Source organism: Pyxicephalus adspersus, chromosome 5 (genome assembly GCF_032062135.1).
Source record: "Pyxicephalus adspersus chromosome 5, UCB_Pads_2.0, whole genome shotgun sequence".
Lineage (NCBI taxonomy): Eukaryota > Metazoa > Chordata > Amphibia > Anura > Pyxicephalidae > Pyxicephalus > Pyxicephalus adspersus.
In genome coordinates, this window is record NC_092862.1 from 91740484 (window position 1) to 91762941 (window position 22458).

General features: G+C 36.7%; 1 protein-coding gene across 4 annotated transcripts in view; it reads right to left on the minus strand.

The window, feature by feature from the left end:
• The window catches only part of COBL (cordon-bleu WH2 repeat protein), a 241175-nt gene that overhangs the window by 126367 nt on the left and 92350 nt on the right, over positions 1-22458 (minus strand). For all 4 annotated transcript variants that reach the window (XM_072412123.1, XM_072412122.1, XM_072412125.1 and 1 more), the window contains 2 exons: positions 14842-14939; positions 10260-10343 (listed from right to left, as the gene is read on the minus strand). In XM_072412123.1, coding sequence (XP_072268224.1) covers positions 10260-10343; positions 14842-14939 — 182 coding nt within the window. The remainder of the gene's footprint in view (positions 1-10259; positions 10344-14841; positions 14940-22458) is intronic.

Below are 22458 nucleotides of genomic sequence, written 5' to 3' on the forward strand. Positions count from 1 at the left end.
GGGGAGGAAAGGGGGTCAAGCTTGGGTGAGTCTAAGAAAAACCACAGTAATGCAACCTCTCGCACATGCCGTGGTGCAGATCCTTGATTTAATTTGTTAATAGTGACCAATCAAAATCGGGTGGTAAATAGTGTATAATTCACGGTTCCCATATTCTCTGGAATTTATCACATTTGTCATGTAGAATAGCAGACATTTTCTTATTGGTTTGATACCAGAACATTTTTCTTTTCCCTTGAGCCACCGTTGGTGTAGCTGAGCTTTAAGCCTTAGCCAACACCTGTTTAGCTGTAGTAAAAATGAACTGTAACAGGTGGAACTGGGATAACATACAGTGTTCAGGTTTAACATTTAGTGACCCTAGGGTCTTTTGGTATAAATCTTCCCAGCACTATGTAAACAAGCTGAAAAACAGCAATCCAAAATCTATCCTTGGGCATTCCCACCAAATAGGAAACAATGTGCCCTTAACGGAGCACCCTCTAAAACACACTGCGGAGGAAGTGGCTGAAAATCTGCAGAGCCTGGCAGGTACCATATACTAACATATTATTAATTTATAGTTAGCCTCCGTGGTATTACTTTTGGGAGAGCATCTGGCTGTGTTATTCCATATTTGGTACCATATCCCAGGGTCAGGTTTCATTTGTAGATCTGTTTCCCAATTAGACATATAGGCGTGTGGTTTAGATGCTGTACCTGCTAATAGACAACTGTAGATTATTGTTATATTGCCTTTAGGGTTGGGGAGTAGTCTACAAATGCTTTCAAATGTAGTCATTCTCAACGGATTGGGTGCATTTTTACAGATTTCAGTCAATGTTTAATATGTAGATAACGGAATATCTCACTGGGCGGAATATTGTGCTTTTCTCTTAAAGACGCAAAGATTCTAGCACCATGTATAGACAGCATGTCATAGACCATTTTCAAATTATGTGCCTTCCACGGTTTGAAGGCCAAGTAGTTCTCGCAACCTGGGAAGAATGACTGATTGTAGAGAAGAGGCACAAGAGGAGTGTGGAGGGATACTAGACCAGCCGCATGTTTAATGTTTGTCCCATATTTGTAGCATATGTTCCAATATTGGATTAGTGATATGACCCTGCAATGCAACTGGGACCCATAAGAGACCATCCATGGGTAGGGGAGACACCTCTGCCGCCTCTATAGCCACCCATAATGGTCTGTTTCAGAATGGTGCATTGAAATATTAGCTAACTGGGCTGCTATATAATAATTGTAAATATGCGGTACAGAGAGGCCTCTATGTTTCCTCAATTGGAACAGGATTTATTTGGAAATGCAAGGTCTATTATTCCCCCAGATAAAGTTGAAAATCTGGCTAGAGTTTTTTTTTTAAGAATATATATGCCCAACATTGCTCAAAGGAGAAAACAGAGATATGATTTCTAACAGATACAGATCCAAAAATCAGAATGACAGTTCATGATCCACATCTTTGTAGAATAGTATGTAATTAAAGGAGAACTATGGTTTCCCACTGAAAAAAGTATACATGCACTACGTGCAGATGAACTTATACTCCTTTTACTCAAATACACACTGATCATATAAATAAAGTTAAACTAATGCAGCTTTATGTGATGTGGCATCAAAACTACATTGCTCCTGAATTCAGAGCAGGGTTGCCACTCTCATGAAGGCTGTGGATAAAAAAAATTCTTAAATATGTGACTGGTCAATTGGCACCAGTCCTGCCCACTGTTTTCCTAATTGGCAGCTCTTAGTTGCTCAAAACCTACTACTTAGAAATACAGTGTCTAGGATGGGGAAGTGTGAGCATAAACAAAACAAGATTGGGTCAGAAGAGGTAAAGAAAGTTTTTGGATTATTTTAGGAGGCCCGTGTATCACATACTAACTGTATTTGGTACTTGTTTAGACTGTCATACCAGATCCTTTAGTAGATGTAAGCCTACAGATCAGCACCAGAGTCTGGATGGATTTGAGATCATCTCTCCAGACACAGAAGAAATGTTATGTGTGTTTAGGAAGGAAAAAACATTGTGGACTATTTGCCCAGTGTTCAAGCTGTAAAACATAATCAGCACTGTGGACAGCATAAAACATTGCGGTTTTTGTATTTATGATATGCTGTTATTAGTATTTTACCTAAGTATTTCTCTTTTAGTATACACATTAAAATATTATTTAAACTGAGTCATCATTATAGAAATAAATAATGAAAACATGTTTTGGAACACCTTACATAGTGTTGGTTTTATAAAACCAACAGAGACAAAGGTTTACCAAAAGAAGAATTCACCTGTCTACAAGGAAATACAGTGTGCCTAGCCTGGAAATTACATAAATTTTGGGTCAAAATAAAGAAGAAAGAGAAAAGGCAGGCTTTTAATGACAAAACATATACTTGTGTAAAAAAAACTCTTATTTGAATATTAGAATACTTGAATAAGGAAATAACAAAATGGCTTACAGCTAATATAGTGATGTTAGGGGATAAATGAGACCAGCACTTAACAGGTTAGTTGATGTCTCAAAATACAGGTTGGTATACCCACCAAGCAGAGAGTGGTTACTTTTGGTATGGAAATAGATTTCTCCAGGGAATAAGGCTGTAATATAAATGTCAAAATAAATGGAATTTAATTGCTAAATTAATGGATAAATAAAATAAAAAAAGGAATTGGAAGATAGCTTACCTATTAGTGAGCTGGAGGTTCCTGCCTAGGTAGTATCAGTATATTAGATTTATTGAGCCTATTTCCCTGCCAAAACTAGATGTTTGTTCTAGGGTTGGGAGAAACAATAATAATTAGTCCATCAATCGAACTTAAAATTAATATAAGGGGATCAGTTGAACAATATGATGGATACTTTCATTTGCTAAACCATTCAAGGCTATTAGTGTAGGGAGTGATATTGTGGTAATTGAAGAGAACCCCCATCTAGGAAAAAGGGGGAGGGGGAAACAAGAAAAGTTGGGATATTGTAGCTAGGTTTTCAAAGTAAATAGTAATGTGCTCCAGAATCTGTAAAAAAACAGATTAAATTTACTGAGATCATTGGTGGATAAGAGGAAGGGCAGCTTGTCAGCAGCCAGCCACATAAATAGGGATTGTGCTGTGTGCAGGGCGCCCTTATAAATGGTTGTATGATAGTTGATGAGTTTGAAACGACCAGCACCAGGAAAACAGCGCAGTCGTATCAAAGGCCCCCAAGAGAAACGGACGCCTCCCGTTCTGGTAATGAGACGGAATAAATAAATAATCATGTGTATTGTTGAATTCACAAAATTAAAAGCGCACAGACAGTGCTTCTCTCAAAGGTTGGGGTTCTATTCAACTACCACAATATTACTCCCTACACTAATAGCCTTGAATGGTTCAGCAAATGTGAGTATCCATCATATTGTCCAACAGATCTCCTTATACAGTATTAATTTTAAGTTCGATTGATGGACTAATTATTATTGTTTCTCCCAACCCTAGAACAAATTTCTAGTTTTGGCAGGGAAATAAACTTAATAAATCTAATATACTGATACTACCTGGGCAGGAACATGCATAGTTTATATCTTCCAACTCTATTTTATTTTTATTTTATTTACCCAATAATGTAGCAAATAAATTCCATTTATTTTGAAATTTATAATCCAGCCTTATTCCCTGGGGAAATCAATTTCCATACTAAAAGTAACTACTCTCTGATTGGTGGTTATAACAACCTGTCTTTTGAGACTCCAATTAACCTGTTAGGTACCGGTCTCATTTATCCCCTAACATCATCATAATAGCTGTTAGCCATTTTGTTATTTCCTTCTTATCTTCTATTATTCTAATTAAGTTTATTATTTCCTACTGTTTATTTTTTGTTTACCAAATTATTTGTTTTCTATCAGATATCAGTCTACCACAGCAGCCAACATATAAAATAATTGTGATCGTCCTAGACCAGTGTTTTTCAACCTTTTTTTAGCCACGGTACTTTTTTTACATTGAAATAATCCACCACAAATCAAAAATGTTACAAAATGACACTCTGTAGCTAATTCTCTTGTCTCTAAGAATAAACAAGGCAATTAGGCTACCTACTGCCACCCACTGACACAGAAGAATATTACATTACTCTGCCAGTCACTACAGTGCAGACACTCGACAATGATAATTGGATAATTTCCCACGGTACACCTGAAGATCCCCCACAGCACACTAGAGTGCCGTGGCACAGTGGTTGAAAATCACTGTCCTAAACTATCCCATTTTTTCAGTTACACTGGAGATTTAAGGATTTAACTGTAAGTGACTCCATATTTATCTCTTACAATTAAATTTACAGTAATCGTTTATTTTTAAGCTTAAACTTACAGAATATACCATTAGGTAGACTCGTTGGAAACTATTTTCGAAACATGTAATGTTGCTAAATGGAAATGATGTTGATGTTTTGTAATCTGTGAATTTTGTATTAGTGAATAACTTTACCATTTATTAACTATAATGGTATTTATTATTATTATTAAACAGGATTTATATAGCGCCAACATATTACACAGCGCTGTACAATAAATAGGGATTGCAAATGACAGACTAATACAGACAGTGATACAGGAGGAGAGGACCCTGCCCCGAAGAGCTTACAATCTAGTAGGTGTTCTTTAGGATAGGGAGAATTATGGCATGTTTAAAAGCTGAGGGGTATTTACCAGTAGAAAGGGAGAGGTTGAATAGTTCGGTTAGGGCAGGGGCCAGGGTGGAGGATGGTCGGTATAATCTGTTTTACATAATGTCTTCAGTACAAACTTTCTAACAAATATCACACTATCTTCTATAGTCCATTTATTAAAGTCTCTAAGTCACCTGAGGAAGCGAAAGTAGGCGAAACGTGTCAGGACCTGGGACATTTCACTGCTGACATTAACTAACACCCTGTAATTTGATCTGTAACCTATGATGAAATTTTAGCATATTAGTACTGTGGTAGCATAGGTCTGGCACAGTAGAAACAGAAGATACTCAAAAATTAAGTTTTTCTTCACACAAGTATATGTTTTGCCCATAAAAGCCTGACGTTTCTCTTCCTTTGACCCAATATTATATAAGACCAACACCATATGCGTATGCCACAAAAGAGTTGTCAATTGAGAGTGCTGATGGTAGCATACATTTGTTCCAATTACATAAAAAATCACATACCATTTTATTAGCATTACGTAAAAGAAGAGTGAAAATAAAATTTGAGGAAACCACAGCTGTGTATCACACAAACCTCAGAATCCATAGCACTTAATCATTGTATAAGAATTTACCTGTGACTCATTGTCCATTACTGCTCAGAACAGGCCACCAGTGCGTGGTCCTAAAGTTCTCCTATCAGGTTCCAGTCAAGGGGTATTTTTTATCCCACACCAGACTCCTTTTTGTTTTTTTTTACTAAAACCCTGTCTTCAGCTCAACCCCTAAATGTAATCTCAGAGAAAACAAAGAAAAAAAAGAGAAAAACTCCATGTTCCTCAGTTTACATAGAAGTCTAACAGCCAAGTGAGGTACCTAAAGGATTAAGACAGAGCAAAGTCGGGGTAACAGGCAAACATCGATTCGGACAGCCAACAATTAGGCAAAGTGCCAACAGGTTCCAACTGGAACCTAATATGACTAGCAGCCAATGGTAGAACAGGACCATTGCCACAAACTAATACAGTTATTGGGTGCAGCACATTAATAATACTTTCCAACTGCACTCAGCAAGGTGTTAACTGGGGATGCTGAAATGGTGCATTTCAGTTACAGTGCACATGTCTAGAGGGAAACTGGGAATGCTGCAAAAATGTTGAGCCATTGCTACAGAGAATGGACAATTAATCACTTAGCAACACAAAAGGATGCATTGTGACACCTAAGTGCATACTAACAGTGGGATTGAGTACAGACATTAGGAGCTTATTTTTCCAAAACTTTAACCTAAAACAGAGTAATTTCATAAACAATACCTGTTTTTGGATACATTTTATTATTTCATTTCGAGGAAAAGTCAACACGTTTGTATTCGTATGCCCTGAACATGTTAAACGTTCTTCTGTCTTAGTGATTAAAGAGCCACTGTTTGCCTTAGTCTTGCTTACATTCCTATATAATTATCAGCCAAAAGATTACAACATAGTCCCAGAAAATTCTGTTCTAAGACAAAGCTAGAACTGTGACATTTTATGAAGCAAACAATATAAAAAGCCCTTCCATACCTTCTGCGTAAGGAGAACAAGAAACAAAATACAACCATATATGGAAGTAAACTTCACTCATTAAGCAACAACTATGTCATTATGGTTAATATTATATAAATTTAACATAAACAAACCATAAACAACGATCTAAACCTGCAGGCTTGCTGATAGCCAAGCTATGATTTTGTCATAATACTACAGTAATGTCCCGAGAATCTGAGTTTTTACAGAAATGTACAAATACCCTAAAATGTTCTAAACCTGCAATAAATATAGTTCAATAGCAGCCCTATGTTTTAAAAACATTGAGTTTATATGTACTTCCTATGTTTGCATGGGTAGATAATTAGCTTCCTCCCAAATATTGGCCTTAGACTGTTCAAGACTAAACTATGGTGGGGACATTAGATTATAGGCACTTCTAAGGAACAGTTAGTGACGTGACTCAAGCGCCTCAAGTGACTGTAAGCACTTTGTAATATGTTGGCACTATATAAAAACTTATAGTAATGAAAGGTATATTTTTGTTTACATTTCATTAATACTTAAAATCAGTGTAAGGAAGCCATGTCTTTGCTGACAAGTTGGCAAGTTAGCATTAATCTTTAGGATCTGTGGAACATAAATATTCAGTCTAGGCCCCATCACACCCACCTTACACTTCTGCCCAGGAATCCTGTTAATGTGAACACAAAACAAGGGACCTGGCATTCATTTCACTGTTCTAATCTCTAAGCAAGAACAGGTCAGCCCTTACGTCTCAACAACTGTTGTGCTAAAAATACTGCTACCAAAAACAGTAACACATTAATTAGTGAATTACCACACTTTGGCAGACAACACACATGTACTGTGGGGCTTTTGTATGAGAAATCTCACCATTCACATAATCAGTTTTACTGATGTACTCTATAGTAAATGTGTATTTGTGAAGCATGTTATTTTTTTATTTTAAATAATTAAAATAGTTATAAAAAACGGTAATTTACATTAAATTATAAAAACTAAAATAAAAAAAACATGGAATGCATCACTAAATCATGGCACATATTTATTTCAAATATCTAATATTAAAAAAAAAGTTTAGACGTGTTCCTTCATGTTTGAAGATAACGTTGGTGCACTTCTCTTGTTCAAACTACCTCTTGAGCTTCACTTAGGGGTCTATATACAGTTAGGTCCATAAATATTTGGACAGAGACAAATATTTAGACTGAGACTTTTTTCTAATTTTGGTTCTGTACATTACCACAATTCACTTTAAATGAAACAACTCAGATGCAGTTGAATTGCAGACTTTAATTCATTTGATTGAACAAAAAGATTGCATAAAAATGTGAGGAACTAAGGCCTCTTTTTAACACAATCACCTCATTTCAGGGGCTCAAAAGTAATTGGACAAATTAAAAAGCTGAAAATAAAACGGTAATTTCTATTACTTGATTGAAAACCCTTTGCTGGCAATGAGAGCCTATAGTCATGAACATCACCAGATGCTGGGTTCCCTCCTTTTTCATGCTCTGCCAAGCTTTTACTGCAGCGGCTTTCAGGTGCTGTTTGTTTGTGGGCCTTTCTGTCCGAAGTTTAGTCTTTACCAAGTGAAATGCATGCTCAATTGGGTTCAGATCAGGTGACTGACTTGGCCATTCAAGAATATTCCACTTCTTTGCTTTAATAAACTCCTGGGTTGCTTTGGCTCTATGTTTTGGATCATTGTCCATCTGTATTATAAAACGCCTCCCAATCAATTTGACTGCATTTACCTGGATTTAGGCAGACAGTATGTTTCACACAGCCTCCACCATGTTTTCCAGATGATGTGGTATGCTTTGGATCATGAGCTGTTCCACGCCTTCTCCATACTTTTTTCTTGCCATCATTCTGGTAAAGGTTGATCCTGGTTTCATCTGTCTAAAGAATGTTTTTCCAGAACTGTGCTGGCTTTTTTAGATGTTTTTGAGCAAAGTCCAATCTAGCTTTTCTATTCTTGAGGCATATGAGTGGTTTGCACCTTGCAGTGCACCCTATGTATTTACTTTCATGCAGTCTTCTCTTTATGGTAGACTTGGATATCGATACACCCTCTTCCTGGAGAGTGTTGTTCACTTAGTTGGCTGTTGTGAAGGGGTTTCTCTTCACCATGGAAATTATTCTGCGATCATCCACCACTGTTGGTTTCTTTCTCATGATGTACCAAACTGTGGATTTTGCCACTCCTAATATATTATAGCATTTTCTCGGATTTTTTGTTTTTTTTGTTTTTGCAGTTTAAGGATAGCTTGTTTCACCTGCATGGAGAGCTCCTGCATGTTGTCTGTTCACAGCAAAATCTTCCACATACAAGCACCCCCCCACTTCAGGCCTTTTATCTGCTTAATTGATGACATAACAAAGGAATTGCCCACACCAGCCCATGAAATAGCCTTTGAGTCAATTGTCCAATTACTTTTGAGCCCCTGAAATAAAATGATTGTGTAAAAAAAAGGCTTTAGTTCCTCACATGTTTATGCAATCTTTTTGTTCAACCCACTAAATTAAAGCTGAAAGTCTGCAGTTCAACTACATCTCAGTTGTTTCATTTAAAATTAATAGTGGTAATGTACAAAACCAAAATTAGAAAAAAGTTGTCTGTCCAAATACTTATGGACCTAACTGTATAAAGCAGGGAATCCTACATTCACTGAACCATTCCCTGTTGGACAATTTCTTGATGCCACTGAAACACATGGACATGTTTCAGGTAATGGCAGATTAACTGCTTTATAAATAGACCCCTTAGTGTAACCAGGGCCTATATCTTTGGCTGATATTAAGTAAATTAATTGTTTATATGCACTATTTCTACACTTATATATTAATATATGCATAAATAATAAATAAACCAACTTACAAATTATTAACTGCCTTTAGGATCATGCACAATAAACAGCATTTTCTATTATATTAAAATCTGGTTGATTTACATTAACAACAATTCGTTCCCCGAAGACCTGAAAGTTATTTCAAGGGTTCCCCCATTTTAAATAATCGAGAAACACTGATCTATATAGTCTGAAGATGTGCTTGATTTAAATTTATTATAGGTTTACAATATTAGCAAGAAACCTATCCACCTAAAACCAAAATAATAATAAATAAAAGGGAAACTATACGAAAGACTGTAGCATAAAAGCAATATAACAAACAAAACTCTCAGTTCAAGAACACAATGTAACAAAAATCTGCAATAAATCAAAAGAAAGCTTCCGAGCCTTTTAAAACCTTTCACACTTTTTCTGTTGAAGGGTTTGAGAAGCATGGGATAGTTTTGAGTAAACTGCAAAATATATTTTCTTAGTGAATGATCTAAAACTTTATGAAAATTCACTTTGGAAATAATACTTTGGAATAGTGCAGCAAGTTAAAAAAAAAAAAACAGATTTATGCTTCCACATGATTGATTGATGATGTCACTTTTACCTCATTTACTACACTTTCGCTTTTCGCTAGATGCAGGATATGATCAAAACCCCTGTCTTGTCTTTTATTGCTATGTGGGTTTTATTTAAAGTTTTTCCCTAACTTTCTGTCCTCCACAGTAAGTTAAATTATTTTTTGTCATTACATGAACTAGAGTTTCTAACAAAAGATCATTGCTCTATTCCTGTTCTCAGGACAAAACCCCTGGCTGGACTTTTTTTTTCGTATGTGTGTTTTTTTAAAGAGATTTTACTTCACTTTCTGTTTGTACACGATGCAGTAAATTCTTTCTTGTTATCAAAGGAGCAAGTGTTACTGCTGAATATTCAAAATTTTGGATTTTCTCTCACTTTCAGTTCCAGCAATATTACTCTCCATGACAAAGGCAGCAAATCTCCCAAACATGGATACACAGCAATTATTATCTAACTGGGATTTTAATCATTCACCATTCTATCCAAAACTAAAAACCACACATAATGGGTATGGCTGTGCTAAGGTTATCCAAAGCTGAATAAGCAGAATGATTGGTGGAACACAATTTTTAGGAAAATGCATTTATGAAATGTATAGTGCAAAAAAGCATTTTTACTCACTTCACACCTGTTTCCACTGATAGATGCAGTCTGCAAGATCTCTTCAAAATGATCACTGCCTGTACGTCCTACAGTTGTTTCATTCTGCAATAAATAAAAAGGGATTGACTGCGGATTTCCCCTTGATCAACAGTCTGTTATCTTTACTTTGAGGCCTTAATACCCAGTTAAATTCTGTGATTCTAAAAAGCATACAGCTTTTTCTTAAAGTAATCTATAGTAGTTGCTGAAGCTACTTCCTGAGGGAGCCAATTTCACATTTTCACAGACCTTACAGTGAAGAATGCCTTCCTCATCAAGAGTTTAAACTTCTTTTCCTCCAGGCGCAAAAAGTGTCCTCTTGTTCTTTGTAATGATCTTACAGTGAAAAATTGGGAAGAGAGTTCTCTATGTGGACCATTTATTTATGTATACAGGGTGATTATTTCCCCCCTTTAAACCTCTCCTCTCCAGGTAGAATAAATTCAGTTCAGCTAATCTCACCTCATAGCTGAGCTCCTCCATTCCTTTAATTAGTTTAGTTGCCCTTCTCTGCACTCTCTCCAATTCCACAGTGTCCTTTTTGTGAACCCGTGCCCAAAACTGGACTGCATATTCCAGGTGAGGTCTGACCAATGCTTTGTACAGGGGCAGGATTATGTCTCCATCTCTGCAGTCTATTCCTCTTTTAATACAAGAAAGTACTTTACTAGCTTTAGATATTCCAGCTTGGCACTGGATGCTGTTATGAAGTCTATGATCTACCAGAACCCCCAGATCCTTTTCCATTTCTGGCTCCCCCAAATGTATTCACCCTAGACAGTATGAAGCATGTATGTTGTTAGCATAATTTTACATTTATCTATAATAAATGTCATTTGCCATTTGGCTGCCCAATTAAACAGTACATCCAGGTCTGATTGTACAATATAGACATCCTGTATGGACATAATTCCATGACATAGTTTGGTGTCATCTGCAAACACAGAAATGGTACTTTAAATCCCAAACTCTATATCATTTATAAGGATGTTAAACAGTAAAGCTCCAAACACTGAACCCTGGGGTACACTACTAATAACCTTCCGCCATTCAGAGTATGTGCGGTACTGTGTCAAATGCTTTAGCATTACCTGTAGATATTAAACTAACCAGTCTGTAGTTACCTGGTAATTACTTTGCTCCCTTTTGAAGATGGGAACCACATTGGCCTTAGGCCAATCTATTGGTACCATGCCAGTGACTAAAGAGTATCAAAAAATTTTAAATATTGGCTTTGAAATAACTGAGTTCGGCTCTTTGAGGACACATAAATGTAGTCCATCAGGTCCTGGTGCTTTGTCAACCTTATTTTTGAGCAATTTTGAGCCATTGGGACCCATTTAAGGCAGTGACATTGCTATTATGAATTTGGACTTGAACTCTGCCATTTTCCTTTGTGTACACAGAGCTAAAAAAAAAGTGTTTAGTAAATCTGCCTTTTCTTTTTCCCCAGATACCAACCCAGAGACATCCTTCAAGGGGCCTACATGCTCAGATCTGATCTTTTTTCTATTAATATATTTAAAAACTTTTTTGGGGGGTTGCCTTACTGTCCCTTTGCAATCTGTCCTTCATTTTGAAGTGTTGCACATTTTATCTTCTTTTTACATCTTTTGTTATATTCTTTATAGTTTTCAAACGATGAAGGTGATCCTTCATTTTTAAATTTTTGGAATGCCTTGTACCTTATAGCTTTTTTACCATCAGCTGTGAGCCACACAGGTTTTAATTTTAGACTTTTAAACTCATTACCCATTGGAATACATTTTTCAGTTTGCTTTTGTAGAACAGACTTGAAACATTCCCATTTCTGTTCTGTGTTCTTTGAGGACAATATTTCTCCCAGTCCAAGTCACAGAGAGCTGCCCTTAATAATTGAACATTTGATGTTAAAAAAAAATGTTTTTATCTTTCCTGTTTTGCTTCCTGTTTACAGCTTACATTAAATGAAATCATAATACGGCCACTGCTACCAGATTCTTTTTTATATTCACTTTGGTTGTAAGCTCTGCATTGTTAGAAAGAACTAGGTCCAGCAGAGTATCATTTCTAGTTGGGGCTTCTATAAACTGTACCATAAAATTTTCTTGTTATAAATTTACAGATTTCCTCCCTTTTGCTGTTCCTGTAGTGCCATTACTCCAGTCAATGTCAGGGTAATTGAAGTCTCCCATGATTAAAACATTTCCACTTTTTGCTGCTTTTTTTATCTGTGCTAGTAGTTGATTCTCTAGTTCTTTCTCTTAAGGCCTCTTAAGACCTGACTGGCCATAAGACGCTACTGTGCTACCTACTAATGCATGTTGGTTCTCTTTTGAGAAGAGGAATCAGTACAACTGAATTTAGAAGTGATGTTCTCTTTTTTTGGAAAGGTAAATTTCTCTCACCTTAAGAAGGAGTTGGGCTGACATCTAATATCTTTCGTGAAGACAATTTTCATCACATTCACTAAAGTAGAAATTGCCTTTGTTAAATAATTAGATTTAATACGTTGTTCACTTTGCTCTTTTCTCTTAGAAATGTTTTCTTAGTTTGGCAAAATGTTTTATTTTCCTTTCCTTCCTTGCATGTGAATTTTAGTATGTTCACCAAGCTAAGTAAAATGTTCCTTGTAAATGTAGTCAATTCTAAAGAAATTTAGCTTCTTATTAAAAATAAATCTTCACACTTCCCATCTTAATGAATGGGATGAAGCTATGTTTACTTCAGTAGTCCAATCATGTGCCTGAAAAAAATCATGTTTTTTTTTTCTTATATTTCCTTGCAGGTTATTGGAAATCCTTTTCATCAAATTCAGTAAGTTAAGTGAATTATCCCAGAGTAATAACTTCTTTTACTAAGAGGACAGCCTAAACTAAACTCTAATGTAAATTCATCCTATTATTGACCTCATACTTTCAGCCATATAATATATATGTTGAATGTTAGGTAAATAAATTAGGCACTCAGTGGGTCCCTGGGTTTCTATTCTAAAAAGGTTTTGTTCAGGCAACATACTTAGTGTAAAAAGCTTTGTATGTATTGGCATTTGCACACGTGTAAAGGTATGCAGTTAAGGAGTGCCTTCAATGTTCCAAATAAAGAAGTAACACTCCTTTCCAGGCTATGTAAATAGGATTTACAAGGCTATTGCCTTATCCATTTTCTGATTAACCAGCTATTTTTGTTCTGGGTCAAATGTGACATTCTTAAATTCTAGATAGCTAATCTAAATCATTTTATAAATGTTAACAAGTTCAAAGGTGTTTTACCCTTTCATGTCCAGAGAATTATTTACATCAATATCATGCAATGATATCACATGAAGAATTACACTTCTGTTTATCTTAAAAATTCTATATTCTTTAAGGCCAATGGGACTGGAGTTTTTTTTGGTGAAACAGAACAGACATTTAGAATGATGTATTGTATGAATAAAACTAGTACATTCGATTTGATTCGATTTAAGGGCAGGTTCTGTCCTGCCTCGGGATTAAGTGATTTCTATCCACTTGGTCATTTGCCGTTGGAGGCAGTGAGCAGTACTGTACCATCTGCTACTGCCCCCATTTTTTCTCTATGGGGCTGCCAAGGAAAAGCTACTTTTATAGAGAAGTTTCCCCATGGCAGCAGTTCAAAGGCATGAAAGGCATGAGGAAGCTGTAACAGCACTGAAATCTCTAAACATAGCCTAAAGGCAGGTGCACACCTGTGGAATGCTTGCTTGAAGCGCACGACAGCACTGGTTCACAAAGAACCAGTAACTGCATATTTGAAAGCTGAAGGCAGTAAGCTGTACTATTTTTTTCCCTTTGAGGTAAAAGGTCTGAGATAAGCTATTACAGGGTAAATAATGGTGGGAGATGAAGTAGTTATAGATTCATACAGACTAATGTCATAATGTGGACTTTTACTCACTTTTACTGTTCAGTAATCATAAATTAGATTAAGAGGACCTCTGGGGTTTATAGATATCCACAATAAAATCATGTCACTACTTACGTACTCACTACATACCTAAAAATGTTCAGTGCACTCAAAAGAAAGATAAACAGTAACAGGTACCGATATTTTCCAATGAAATGTATAATCTATCATATCCTTACATATTCAATGTTATAAATAACTATGTAACAATCTAACAGTGTAATGTGTATCTACGATAATACCCCAAGAAAACAGCTTTACTGCTCAATTATGCAGAAATCCATTACTACATTATTACACCAGCCCTATGTGGTACTGTCCCACTGCTCATAATTAGAGATTCTATATAATACAACAAAACCAATGGTGAGTAAAGGGCACACAGTAACACTCATGCAACATGTTAACAGTGATTATGATTTACTGGGTTACTTTAAAGGGTTTACAGGTATATTCACTGATGTGATCAAAGAACTGTTCTGAAATACATGTCATGTAGAACAACATAGGCTGCCTAACGCAAAAAACAGAGAGGGAAAACAAAGTTTGTTCTAAATAATAAGTTGTTTAAAAGACTTTAACTAGGTATTACATCAGTTTTAAAATACCACTGAAAATATAAGAAGGATTTTATTATAAGCAAACATATCCTTACCACCTTGTTTCCTTTTTTGTGGCTACGAAAAAATCCCAAAATTCCCTTCTTCTCTTTTTCTGCTGTGTCACTACCTGAGGAAAATTTACCATTCTTTTCTGAAAAAAAAAGTGAAAGCATGAACTATAAACATTTTCAAACTTACCATTTTATCACCTGAACATATAATAATTATTTTTTAATGTCAGTCATAAAATATACATCCAAGGCAGTGTTTAGATTTGATGAACACTAAAGCAGAGCAGTAACCTCTTCTCTTCTTGTGGATCGTTAGTTTGCCAGTTCTTGTTACAAGGAAACTACAATTAAACAAATGTAGCCAAAGCAAGATATCATTAGAAACCTGTGTCTTTAGTTTACAGGATGGACTTTGGTATGAAGATTAGCTACATTATATTGGTGTACAGAAAAAAACTGCAAGGTTGTCAAGCAGTAACATGACAGCAAATGAAGCCTTCAACTTCCACATTCTTAAAACTATTTTAAGTAGATAGGAGTGTAATATATGCTTTTTTAAATGTTTTTTTTAAAGCTGTAAGTAATTTTAATTTTGTAAAAGAGTGTCTGTGATGATAGAGTACAGTCAACTGTAATTGTAATTATTAACTAATTCACTAAAGCAACATTTATAAACACTGATCTGTGCACATTTTAAAAGTCTTGTAGTGATAGGGGCAATTCTGAAAAACATTATGTTTTTCTTATTTTTTAAGCTGTTTAAAGTGAGGGCAGGCCAGTATAAAATACATCCAGAAAATATAGAAAACTACATTATACAATTAAATATATAGGCTTAAGCCTGCATTTGATCCACTGCTGTATCTCATAAGTAAAGGTCACCATTTCAAATATGACATAGGGTTTAGAGCAGTTTAGTTTGTATTAAAGTGAATGTGTTCCTAGATTATGCACGCTGAAATAGCTACATATTCTGGACAAGCCATAAAATCAATTTAAACAAAGCCCTCATTCATCTCACATTATGAAGAACTTAAGAACTTAAGTCCACATGTTTACAGTTCAAGTTCACAATTCATTCATTTGAATTTATAGGAACCCTCTCATATGATTATTTATAACATTAAGTACCACACACCTAGTGTGTAATAGAGAAAGAAAGGGGGACTTTGAATCCAGATTCAGAGCATAGACACCTTGGAAAACTAAAATAGTGGGGTTTCAAGGTACTGAGTTTAATAAAAGTTTCTTTAATTTCTATTAAACATTAAAAGCATTAGAGTACATATCAAAATAGTGCACACATGCATAAAAACAAAGGGCCAAGTGAAAGGGCCAAGGATAGCCACTAAACATATATCTTCTACCACTCTATTAAAGATGGAAATGATCGAACACATGCAGTCGATGTGTAAAGTTTATTTCTTCCTAGACAGTAATCACAATTTACAATTCATTTAAGTAAGCAATACAGAGACTGCTTTTTCTATGAGGATTGGTCTTAGCACATCATCCACATCATTTCAGTAAATGTTAAATTCGCTGCTTTATAAATAGACACCTTGCAAGAGCAGAATACAATCTGCAGGAAATTTAGAACAGCTGGGGTACCTTGGCTCTCTACCACTATATCTTTATGTAAATCAAGGCTTGTAAGTAATGCTCTTTTAATGCTTTTCCAGTTATTATTGATTTGAAATATATCTACAAAGTGTCACATACCACATTGTACCAGGCAGGAACTCAATATCCATACAATGTGAAATTCCAATGTGCCTATACACAGGCCCATTAGCAAAATTGTGAATTGATTTTTAATTTCTGCTATAAGCCAATACCCAAACAGAAAGCTTAGTTATCATCTTTATATATTATGTTACTTCAACTAATGTATTATCCGAACCCATTCCATATCAAAGAGAAAGAATACATTACAACAAGTACAATAAAGTGCATGTTTGCTGTAGAAACTTACATATTTTTTTGGTAAAGCCTTCATGATTGTATGATTCAAGATTATATATACTGCCTACATCAAAGGGACCAATAATGGAAATATTCTACAAATTACTCGCAAAATTTTTTTTTGCTATGTTTCCTTTTTTAAATAAATTCAAGTAGTTATGTTTTAGGATGACCATAAAAAGGCTGCTAGGAGCAAGCACATTTTTAGCAGTACAAAAAAAAATGTTTAGACATATATGACAAATAACAATACAGCTTTTTTTAGCAGGCATTACATACACTTGCAGTTTGGGCAGCAGAGGGCAGTAAAACAATTAAAACAAAAGATAACCTAAGCAAAGTGAACACCTGTACTGGAAAGCTGGATTATTCTATTATTGAGGTATTATTGGTAAAGAGACAAACTTAAGTAACAACTTTGGGTCTAACAGCTATCACATATTCATATCAGTTGAGAAAAGTAATGACCTAGTTACAAGCTGATTGGAAAAAAGTAAATGTAAAAAAAGTAAATCACAAAAAAGTTTGTTTTATTTATACAAGGTATGCCTATGCCTAGAGTTCTTTAACCAAGAAAGAGTAATGCATAAATATAGCAGAGCTGGGTGTGTTTTTTATTTAGTAACTTGCTATCTCGCCATAAAATAAAAAAAAAATAAAAACTTTGCTTAAAACAGTCATTCAATTGTCTCTAGTTTTTCTTTTCATTTGCATATGAGGGTGCTTGAAGGGTACACTGTGCTGCGAGGAACCACAAACACTAAATGCACAACTTGAATGTAGCTGAACATTCTCTTTATCTAATTCTTTCTGTAGACCCAGAATATGTATGGGCTTCTGACCTGCATACTTATTACAGATCTATGTTACATAAGTAGATTAACATAGTTTGGATACCATGGACCTTTGAGAATAAGCTGGCCGTGACAATTTTCAAATTTCTATATGGATCCCATATATTCAGTAACATTCCATAAACTGTATCAAACTGCAAACTGACACACTACCAATACAATACATTATTCCAGTAAACAATCCTTTTTGAGGGATAAGCAAGATCTTCTTTCAGAACTTATTATGCTTTGTTACTTACAGTTAGGTGCATAAATATTTGGACAGGGACAACTTTTTTTCTAATTTTGGTTCTGTACATTACCACAATTAGTTTTAAATGAAACAACTCAGATGCAGTTGAACTGCAGACTTTCAGCTTTAATTCAGTGGGTTGAACAAAAAAAAATTGCATAAAAATGTGAGAAACTAAAGCCTTTTTTGAACACATGGAAGATTTTGCTGTGAACGGACAACATGCGGTCAAAGGAGCTCTCCATCCATATGCCTGCCTTTTCCATAGTAAATATATTTCTAATAGGGCTGGTGACATGAAGTTTACACCAGATGATAGTAACAACAAAAGAAATCCACACATATAAAGAAATCAAAACAAAAGTTGGGTGTAATAAAATGTAATAGCACAGGGTATAAGTATTGAACACACTTACTGAAATGTATTTAACCCCCCTAGCGGTAACCCCGAGCCACAAGTGGTAACCCTGAGCCACTCTTGGCGTTGGAACACCTAGGGAAGGTAATAGTAAATAGAGTGCTTACCTGATCCGCCGGGGTCCCGCGCCGTCCAGCGCTGCAATCTCCGTCTTTTTTCTTCTTCCTGCTTTTGCTCCGATGAGTCACCGGGGAGTTCCCAGTGACGTTGGTGCGTGTGTACGTCCCGGCTGTTTTTTTTTTTTAATTTTTTTTTTTAATATATAGATTTTTTTATTTATTCGATTTATTGTTTTTAAATGATTTTGTGTTTCAAACTTTATTATACTCATACTATTTATATTATACTGTAAAAAAAAATTTTTGTGAAAAACAATGTACCGCTTTTAGACATATAAAACCGGAAAGAAATGAACCGCTATGGAGGTTAATACTTAGTAGAAAAAGCCTTTGTTGGTAATGACAACTTCAATATGCCTCCTGTACGAAGAAACTAGTCACATGCATTGCTCAGTTGTTCCACACAAACTGTCTTCAAACCCTAAAGGTCTTGCACGGTGAGTGTGCATATCGGTTCAGTGAATTACATATTGTATTCTTTCAAACAACTGTACCTGCTAATTCCAGGTCTTTTTGAAGCTCCCTTTGAGTGATCCTTGGCTCTTGGACAACTTGTCTGATAGTTCTTTTGACTCCTCTGTCAGAAATCTGGCAACTGGCCATGGCCAGTTTAGGGTGAAATGATGTTCTTTCCACTTCCTGATTATGCCCCCAATGGCGCTCACTGGAACATTTAGAAGCTTAGAAATATATCTGTAAACAATGCCATCAGTATATTTTGCAACAATAAGGTTGCAAAGGTCTTGAGAGAGCTCTTTGCATAGTTCTCCCCAGAGGGTTTTAGCCAGTTGCTCCGCCCGGCTGCTGTGAATACCCCGCCCACCTCTCCTCGGCAGCTCTCATCCTCTGCACGGTTCTCAGTGAGGCTGCTCTATGCTCAGCTGTCATCCGTTCAGAGGATTGCTGCTAGGATGAGAGGTGAGCACACAGTTCAGCCTTCATGTTAAAGGGACACATGCAGCCCCTTCCCCATCTCATAGCACGAGCTGGGATTTCTAGTTAAAAAAAAAAATCTGCCGGTGAAATGTATTCACTGCTAGAGCTGTGTGTGAAGTCTGCATGTCATTCTGCATCCTCACTGCTCTGTGTGTACAAACCCCCATGTCTCCTAAAATGTATGTGACAATGACCTGTAATTTTCAGGGTGTACAGGGGACCCTCCTTCATACTAGTTACTACAATTTCAGCCCCCCAGCTTTAAAGAATTTCAAGATATGGGGGTCACAAATGTAAAAAATTATGAAAATTGAACTTTGGGGTTTCTGTTTCAGAGGAAAGTGCATTTAGGAGTCCTAAATTGAAAATGCAAATTGGGGACCCTGGAGCCACTAACATAGCAAGGAGCAATGGGGTAGGCCCCTAAATATTTACCTACCTGTCACAAATCTATACCTATGAAACTACTGTCTGCTTCTTATATTTATAGCCCAATTTTTCTGAGGGTGGGGGTACAAAACTGAAAATATAGGTGCAAGTGGCGGGCACATTCTCCCCTTACAATCTCATTACTACGGCATCATTAGAACATAAAACACTCTGCCCATTAAAATGTGCTTCCCTGCCCTGTTACACATTCCTGTCCACTTATCTAACATTCTGAACTTCAAATTCCCTGGAATCGGGAGGTGTAAGAAACCAAAAGTATAGGTACAAGTGGGAACATCTGTGACTAACATCCCCGAAAAATTCATCACAATGGCATCATTAGAAAATGAACTCAGCCCACTAAATTTTATTGAGGTTGAAGTACTGGAAGGTTACAGTCATGTGTAACAAGAAAGAGCATTTTGATGGACAGTTTTTTTTTTAATGTTGTAATGATGTCATGGTGATGAAAGGTGATAGCCACAAGTGTCTCCCACTTCCACCTATATTTTTGTTTACCTGCACCTCCTAATTTTGGAGAAATTGGTGTTTGAGGTAAGATGCAGACAGATATGTGTAACAGCAGGCAGCAAACTTTGCTAGGTAGAGATTTATGTTCTCATAATGCCATACTAATTACATTTTAAAAAGGTTTAGCCACAAGTGTCCCCCACTTGCACCTAGAGTTTAAGTTTCCTATGCCTCCACGTGTACCTTAAAAATTTCAAGTCAATACAACCAACGGTTTAGGAGATCTGAAGGTTTGAACACAGCGAGTTGTTAGGCTGCAGAATATGACAAGCAGCTTTTACACTCACAGCCGTCACACTGCGCTGCCGATGACATCATTACACACTGCGGATAAACGTCACAGACAGTTTATATAGAATATGGGCAGTGATAAGAGGGGGTCACTGTCTGTCTTGTCCCCATCTGATATCACATGCATGACGTTATTAAAGCATCTCCACATATTTAACATTATATTAAAGAGTGACTTTCTCTGGTATGTAATGGCAAAATGTGCGTTTTTTTTTTGTTTTTACACTTTTCTTGGGAGGACCTCTCCCCTTCAGTCTTTACCTCCATTTTGGTAAAGACCAAAGGGGAAATCCGCAGCCTCCTGGGATATTTGTGTCACATATTCCAAGAGGCTCTGCACTGCTCCTTGTATGCATGCACCTTCAGAGGCTTTCCTATAATGTAAAAAAAAAAAAATGTTCAATCTCATGCATGCGCACTGCAAGGCAGCATGGGATGTACAAGTGAGCATCAGAGAAAAGGTGGAAGCTGAGCCAGCATGGGCCTGCTGGGCTAATTTTGTAAAAGAATCAAGTGAAAAAAAAATGTTTTCACAAAAGTTCACTTTAACTAAATATAGACACAGGAGCACATCTGAAGTTAGGCTGAATTCACACCGGCAGTAAGGTTACATTTGTCCATTCCTCATGCCAGGAACAAATGCTTCGAGCTCTGAAAAAGCCAGGGACTTACCGCCTGTTACGAATCCTAGGTGCCCAGCACTTACTGCCTGTTACGAATCCTAGGTGCCTAGCACTTACGGCCTGTTACTAATCCTAGGTGCCTAGCACTTACGGTCTGTTACCAATCCTAGGTGCCCAGCACTTACCGCCTGTTACCAATCCTAGGTGCCTAGCACTTACGGTCTGTTACCAATCCTAGGTGCCCAGCACTTACGGCCTGTTACTAATCCTAGGTGCCCAGCACTTACGGTCTGTTACCAATCCTAGGTGCCTAGCAGGTGCCAGAAGTCACTCAGAAGGAGTAAATGTTTTTTGCTGCTAATATGAGCTAAGCCTAACTTGTTACATCACATTCATTATACCATTACACTACAACAAAGGAAAACACTCTTAAAACTTAGAACACTAGAAAGTTGGGTCACAATACACGGCATAGGACAGTTGTGGCAAAATACATAGAATAGAAAAATTGGATATACTAACAGGGCAGGCATTACAAAGTTGTAACAAATCATTGAGAGAAGGTAGAAAACTAAAACAATAATAGGTTACTGATTACCCATGGCATAAACAACTGGGAGCACTAAATTTGCCGTGTTTTGCCACACCCCCTTTTTTACCACCCAGCTACAGCTTCCCACCACCCGGCTGAAAAAATTTCTGGGGAGAACACTGTCTTTGCTTTTACACATCATGAGATGCTTCTTGTGTCATGCCTTGATAATGAGAAACCTTTTTGATGGCAATCAATTAGGAGTAACAAGCTGATATTAACCTCCCGACCGTTAAGCCCGACCTTGGTACGGGCTAAAAAAAGTTGCTCTTTTGGTTAACCCCGAGATTTTCCGTACATTAAAAAATGTAGGGAATGTAGGGAAAATCTCGGTCCCCCTGTGCTCATCCAGCGTCGTGTTCCAGTGTCGTCCTCCGTCGATCGTCGTTCGACGATCTCCCTCTCCAGCGTCGGGTGCCTTCTCCTATACCAGAGGGACCAGTAAGAAGCCGGCCAGCATCTTACCTGGTCCCGCTGATCGTCCCGCGTCGTTCTCGTTCCAGCGCCGGGTGATCTCTGAAACAAGAAGCTGGCCGGAGGAGGAAAAAAACAGCCGGCCGGCTTCTTGTGCGTGCGTGCGCGATGTGCGGGAAATTCAAATTGAAACTCATTCATTCATTTTGTATTGGATTGGATACAGGAGTTTGTATTCAATCCAATACAAAATGA